The sequence below is a fragment of the Phoenix dactylifera genome, unplaced genomic scaffold, assembly GCF_009389715.1.
Source record: "Phoenix dactylifera cultivar Barhee BC4 unplaced genomic scaffold, palm_55x_up_171113_PBpolish2nd_filt_p 000848F, whole genome shotgun sequence".
Lineage (NCBI taxonomy): Eukaryota > Viridiplantae > Streptophyta > Magnoliopsida > Arecales > Arecaceae > Phoenix > Phoenix dactylifera.
The window spans coordinates 80,449-87,725 of NW_024068212.1; the positions used below are offsets into that span (position 1 = coordinate 80,449).

General features: G+C 38.4%; 1 protein-coding gene across 1 annotated transcript; it reads left to right on the plus strand.

Annotated features, from left to right (window-relative positions):
- The first annotated feature begins 4,726 nt into the window (after nt 1-4,726).
- On the plus strand, nt 4,727-6,978 carry LOC103713310 (nuclear transcription factor Y subunit B-6-like). Its single transcript, XM_008800187.2, has 2 exons — nt 4,727-4,772; nt 5,843-6,978. The coding sequence occupies exons 1-2, from the start codon at nt 4,727-4,729 to the stop codon at nt 6,580-6,582; spliced, it is 786 nt and encodes a 261-aa protein (XP_008798409.2). The 3' UTR covers nt 6,583-6,978.
- Nucleotides 6,979-7,277: the final 299 nt, after the last annotated feature.

A 7,277-nucleotide genomic window follows, 5' to 3' on the forward strand; every position in this document is an offset into this window, starting at 1 on the left:
TAACCATGCCACTGGGTGATGTGGCCGTAGTCATGCGGTTGAGTTATTTTGAGTCTCGGATTGGGTTTACAGATTATTGTGTGGATTTTTGGATTTATGTGTTTAGCTGCTTTTATATGCATTATGACATGTTATATGACGACTTTATTGCATGATGTCGCCTACTGAGCTGTTAGCTCACTCCTACTATTTACATTTTTTTACAGGTGATGATATGTGACTATGGGGATTACGGGGTGGAGTGATCATGATGTAGTTAGCTAGTAGATATTGACTTTTTCTTTTGACTTATGTATATATGGACATTTGATCTGAAAACTGGAATTTTATTTTTAATTAGTTATTAATAGTTGATCTGATTTATCTGTCTTGCGTGCCTGCGGGGTCCGCCCTGTAGGTGCGCGGCGTCTGCTCGCGCCCCGCGCCCCCGGGTTCGGGGCGTGACAAGTATAGCATAACATTTCATTAGATGGGCGGCTTATGTAGCATGAGGAAGCTAAAGATGATTGGAGCTCATCAGGATAGAGTTATTCCCTATTCTAAAGTGTGTACAAGACTCACAAACAAGAGCAGAAAAAATTATATAAAATAGAGAGAAAAAGAGAGGGGAGGAGGAGATGCCTCACGTTAGTGGTGGATACAAGGTGTAGAAGAAAATTTTTCTTATTCACTTTGCCTTGATTTGTCATAATACATAGGTTTATATTTAATGAAGGAGAGACTTAGAAAGAACGAAAAAAAAAGAGCTAGACTTTGACTTATATGCTAGCATATAAAGATATACTAATAAGAGAATCTTTCTCAAACTAAAACAATATAATATCCTAGATAGGCATGAATTTGTTTCCTATACTATTTAGAGATTATAGAATTATATATTGACTCAAATATGGAATCCAAGTCAGATTTTGTCTTTGCCATGAACACAACAATGACTCTGTAACACAAGGCATCATCTCCAACAAGACGCTCTATAACCTTCTCCACAAAGGACATGCTGCTCAACACTTAAAAGACAATACACTCTACAATTTCATGCAAACAAGCCTTCCGAACGTCAGCTGCGTCTTTATCTTGGTAGCCAAACGAAAAAGCAAGATAGCATAACCTATGTATCTTTGACTGCAACGGCTCTACCATTATATTAGTAAGATAATGCTATTATGTGATTAAACTTGAATGGTTCATCCCTACTGTCTAATAAAATCAATTTGCATCTAATTACTTGAGATTTCTTATTTTAAAAACTAGAATGATGCTACCTTTTCAACTCATCTATTATATATGTCCTAATTGATCCAATAGAGTCACCAAACCCAATGTGGCTTACTCGGAACACAATGAGGACGTTTTAAGAAGGTCTAAGAGTATCTACCAAATCGAATTGTTTGCCAAACTTTTCGAAGTCATAACTTGATAATATGGCATCTAATTAAGGTACTCTTTTATTTCAAGTTAAATAACTTTTTGGACGCTACGACATGACACCTATCCTTATAAGATTTGCCAAACCTAGCAATTGGGAAAATTTAATTATTTTGATCTTGAAACAGGTATGTCAAGTAAAAATTTTCTCTTTGGAAAAGAATTTGTTTAGATGTATCCCTCAATCTGAAGATAAAGTTGATAAAGAAGATGATATCTACCAATTGTATAGTTTTAGCTTTTTCCATAGTTACTTTTATTAGCCTTATCTACTTTGAGAAAGATGTAACCTTTTATAACGATAAGGGGAATCCAGCCAAATTATAAAAGTGAACCTCACTTGTATAAATAGAGATTTTGTATCTTAGTTTTATTATTTATTAATAAAAGAAAATCTTGTGCTAAATTTTTTATTTTCTAATATTATTTTAGGCAAAGTTAGTCGTTTCGGTTACCATACCATACCAGATGTACCATACCATACTGATATCGAATCGGTATGCAGTCTCATACCATACCAACACTTGGCATACCTCCTCATTTTGTACCACTCCACGTACTGAGACAATAATAGAATGGTACTAATACAGGGTCAAATACTGAGATGGCAAGCCTTTCTTTTAGGAGATTCGATGTTGAGCAGGTTGAAACAATTTTTTCCTTCTCCTTGACCAGATCAAGTTAGCATCGGAGTGGACAATCTAGGCGGATTATTAAACCTAAAAAAGAATGAAAAAAGAGGTATTTAATGTGTTTTCTTGGAATTTTGGTGCTTCACTATTCTCTACTTCTAAAAGATAAATCAAATAGTTAGTTTCCATCACTACAAGAATTTATACCTGTAGCTACAAAAAATGTTTATTGCTAAAAATAAATCTTGACACTTAAAGTATTTGGTGATGGAAAAAAATTTATTGTCAGATTCGTAGCTAATGCTCCATCGTTAAAAGTCATCTCCGACAAAATTAGTAATTCATCACTAAATATTCAATATTTTGTGACAAAATAAATATTGCCATTAACAATACATAATTCATGACAAAATAATTCGTCACTAAAAGTGAGTAAATGGCGTCATGTAAATATCTATTTTGTTACGAAAAGTCGAATCTAAGGATCACATACATTATTTTTTTCTACAAAAGTAATTTTTTCATGCCAGATGTATTTTCATCATAAAATATTTTAGTGATGAAATTTTCTTATAAGTTGGATATTTGCAATGATTCAGACTATCATATGAACCTCCACATCTCCGCACCATATTTTGGGATTATAAAAAACAAAGAAATAATCTATGAGCTTGTACTAAAAGAGAATTTTCATGAATATTCCCTCATGATGACAATGGAAAACTTTAAGAAGATTTGATTTTGTTTCTAGTAAGATCTTCCATCAAAAACTTATCTAAGAAAATGTGATTTGGTAATTTTATCAAGACCATATATCAGTGAGATGTAATCAAAAGATACAAATTACAATTTTACCAAAAGCCATCTACATTCAAAAAAGATACACTGTGGGAATTCATATGCTATTTGTAAGTACATATACTGTTCTTAAGTTATAAGTGGGATGCCTGCAAAGATCCAAACAATCATGATATCTTTTGCAACACGTTTTCGCGCCATATTTTTGGATTGTTAAAAACAATCATGATAACTTTCTTTAAAGAAAGAAACAATGAACTTGTACCAATGAAGAATTTTCTTGAATGCTTTGTCCTCTAAACTACAAAGGAAAACTTTAATAAGATTTGGTTCTATTTCTAGCAAGATATTCCATCAGAATTTTATCTAAGATTATGATTCCGATACAACCTTAAACTATGCAAATCTAATTAGTTTTTGTGAAATCTCAATATTATAATATGGAGCACAAAATTTCTCAAAAAAAAGTGGAGGACAAAATATAAGAAAATTATGATTAGGTTTTGAGAAATCTCAATATCATAATATAAGAAAATTTCTCAAGACAAGGTAGAGGACAAAATATAACAAAATCATGAAGTAATAAGATATCCTAAAGCTAGGGCCGTGGCATTCCTTGTTTTTGCACACATACTTTCAAGCAAAATTTATCTTGCTTAACAGGAAATATTTCCTTTTTTGTGTCCCAATTTTTTAGCTTCATCAGTTAAAGAGTTTGTTTTTTTAAAAAAATGGTATAAAAGGTCCCCAGTGAGCAGTGATTAAATGTTTCAGTTGGGATATATGATCTCCTATGTTAATTATATTCCCCATACTGAGCATTAAATCCCCGTGAGTTCAAAATGAAAAACTTATTACTTAATCACACAACTCATTCGATCTATTAGGACTTTCAAAAAGCTACTACTGTACCTAATTAAGAAAAATGTATGCCTTTTGACATAACCTTCACTAAAATTTGGGTACATCCATATTTGATACTTTTTGCCTGCAACATTTTTCGGAACAAAAATTTGTGTGACAGCTGAACATCAATTTCTTCTATGCTTCAGTTGTAGGAAAGCCCCTATTTCCACTTTCTTCCTATCTTATCCATCATCAACCATATCTCATAGATGAGGTTAAAATAGAATTGAGTTGGTATGTATATGAATATTTTAATTACAAGATGATGTCAACTCATAGATGACATGTTATGAAAGACCAGCGCATCAACATAGCTATCTAACCAGTGCATAGTGTTCTATTTCAACAACATCTGATAACCCAACAAGAAATTCATCTATATAGACTAGTCAAATTTAACATGAGAAAAAATTAACGTACTAAAAAAGAAAAAAAGGAGGATGCGCCCCGGACAAAATTTTACCTCGCAACGTCTCTTTTTAGTGACACCACTTTTTGATGCAACATTAAACGCGTCCATGAGTGAGGTTTTAGTTTTGCGAGCCTCGCTGACTTTTTTTTGTTGTCGTTAGCTTAATTCAATGCAGCGAGGATTAAAGTGTATAACGAATTCTGTCTGGTGTTACACAAAAGGACAGATGCTCTAAATGCATACCTCAAAATAATTTGAAAGCTAACCGGCCATAAAAAAAAAAAAACACTTTTTTGTTGGAGCCAGCTAATTCCATCATAATCTCTGGTTTATAAATTTGAATGATTTTCGCCCATCAGTGCATTAGGTTGCTGGGATACTTACCCCAGGGTACCTAAACTTTTCTTCTCCTCGTGTCCTTTCTGCTTCACCTTCCTAAGCATGCTGCGAGGATTGGCCAGTGAAGGCATTATATAGGAGCCTCACCCTCACGAAGTTCACCACCCGTTCAGTGAGCGAGAAAGAGAGAGAAGAGAAAGAAAGGGAGAGAGCAATGGCAGGAGGTGGTGATGGCAAATGGTTACCAAGGATGAGCTCTGGTAGATGATGAGCCTTACTGATATCTTGTTTTATTTCTTCTCTAAAGGCTTAGACTTTCTGCTCTCCCTTTCATCAAAGCCAACACCCAATGCACGTCCATTGAAAGCATTTTCATCTTCGATCCACTAAACTACGCTAATTTCTTCGGAAGTCCTGCTAACTCTCTCTCTCTCTCTCTCTCTCTCGTATATGTTCTCTTCCATCAAAGCACACGCCTCTGGCTTGTCCTTTGCAGGGTATTTCTGTTTTTATTTATTAAATTTTGGAGCTTATATTTTTGTTTTTCCAGTTTCCATACTTTTCTTGCACTGCTACCCTTTCAACCATGGTAAGCATGTTTTTTTTTTTTGCGGTAAGAAGCGATGACTGGCTGAGACGGCTTGCTCGCACCATATATACACCCTTGGTCCCGTAGGAGCAGAAATTTCTTTTTCTCAAGAAAGGACTGATTTATTTATACCATTTCGGGCAATTGCACTAGTCTTCTCTTTCTATATATCTTTTATTTTTTTAAAAAAAAGGAAACAATATCTAGCAGTTGTCAAGTTGAAAGTTTGTTATGTATTTATTTAAAAAGTAAAAGACCATGGTAAAAAAGTAAAAGATCATGGCAAAAAAGACCATTTTGATTGCCAATAGAGAAACAACAAATCCAAACTTAATGCTCCATTCTCTAATTTCAGGTATACCACCACGAGCTCACAACAGATAAATCAAAACACGGTTCTGTGTTGTTTTCTCTCCCACTTTTGACGTCATCTTCTTTTTCCTTCACCTCGGTCTTCTCTAGCATTCTTTGGTCAACAACCTATCCTTCCACGCAAAAAAAAGTGCTGCTCATCGCTTTACAGCCAATCCACTACACGATTTCCATCAGAAAAGCTCGAAACCGTCAAAAGCACTAAAGCAGCAACCTGAGAACTAGCCACCTGTCCACATGAAAACAAGCCCGGCATAAGCCAACGCCTTTTTAGGCTCGGTACCCACGCGGCGCTTCTAACCGCTCTCTTCTCCAGCTTCTCACAAGTTTATTCCTTTGCTCTGACGGAACTGTACTTGTGGCTTGCAGGTGCGGCCAGGCCATTCGATGACGGGATCAACGCGAGCCAGGCGGGTCCCGCCGGAGTCAACACCAACCTGCAGGCCGGTTCGGCCGCCGGGACCCCGGTCCCTCCCGGCGGCGCCGCCTCGACCGCCACCGCCCCCGCAGCCCAGCCCCAGGTCAAGCTCCGGGAGCAGGAGCATTACATGCCAACCACCAACGTCATCCGTATCATGCGCAGGGTCCTGCCGATGCATGCAAAGATTTCCGACGACGCCAAAATGACGATCCTGGAGTGCGTGTCGGAGTACATCAGCTTCATCACCGGCGAGGCCAACGAGCGGTGCCAGCGGGAGCAGCGCAAGACCATCACCGCCGAAGACGTGATCTGGGCCATGGGAAAGCTTGGCTTCGAGGACTACGTCGGTCCCCTCAGACGGTACTTGCAGCGCTACCGTGAGAGTGAGGGCGACCAGCGCACCGGCCTCCGAGGCGAACATTTTCCGATCTTCAAGCAGCGCCGCCACCCCCCGATCGCAGCCTCCCCATCGGTCGGTTCACAGCCGCCCCTAATGTGCTCGTCGATGCTGCCGCCGCCACCTTCATCGAGCCTCATCATGCCACCAACTGCGCCACCTCCTTTCATCAACCATCTCTCCGGCGAAGGCTCAGCATCAGTCGACTACTTCCTCGGGATGTATGGGGGTGGCGATGGTGCGGGGACAAGCAACTCCGAGGCTCCGCCCATGCCCGACTTCTATCCGTAGAAGTCGTCAAGTAGTATATGCATGGTCATAGCGGATAATGGTTAGAATGTAGGATATATATTTATATGGTAGTGCGCAGATGATTGGAGCCTCGGGAAGAAGGTCTTCTTTGTGGCATTAGTCACAAAGAAGAGAAGGTGGACGAGCTTTGTGAGTCTTTCACTTGGGGCTAGGCGTGATGCTTGGGGTTTGTTGGGAAGGGATGGGGGCTGGAAGCCTGGAACTTGTGGGAAGAGGGTGGCTTACATTATCATTTTGGAGTTATGGTCTTCTCCATTCATCGTCCTGTGATGAGTGGAGACTATATTTTTCAAAATTGCTGATAAAAGAAGAGCAACTTCGGCGCCTGCACCATGAATACTTGAATATAGCTTGTGGTTTCTTGATCCTTCTTTACATATCTCTGTTATGGTTTCCTAGTGTGTTATATATGTATTGAATGGAGCTTTTGTCCGACCTACTCGCCTACATGTGGTAGTATAGTTGCCCAACTAAGCCAAAAGTTGTTAGCTCAGTTCGGCACCACTTTTCCAAGAGCGTTTACTTGGAGAAGGTCCAAGGTTCACAATTTACTGCTTGGTGGTCCAGCTTATCATATAAGTCTAAAGAAACAATAAATGTGTCGTAACTATTTTCACTAGAATGACATCATCTGAATTCTAAAAAGTAAAATTTAAGTGTCTCTAGTGGGTAGA

What these genes read in the sequence shown, in the direction of transcription:
- LOC103713310 (XM_008800187.2), top strand. Translation starts at nt 4,727, where the DNA reads ATGGCAGGAGGTGGTGATGGCAAATGGTTACCAAGGATGAGCTCTG. An exon ending in GTTACCAAGGATGAGCTCTG is followed by an intron (nt 4,773 to 5,842) that starts GTAGATGATGAG and finishes TGTGGCTTGCAG; the next exon opens with GTGCGGCCAGGCCATTCGAT.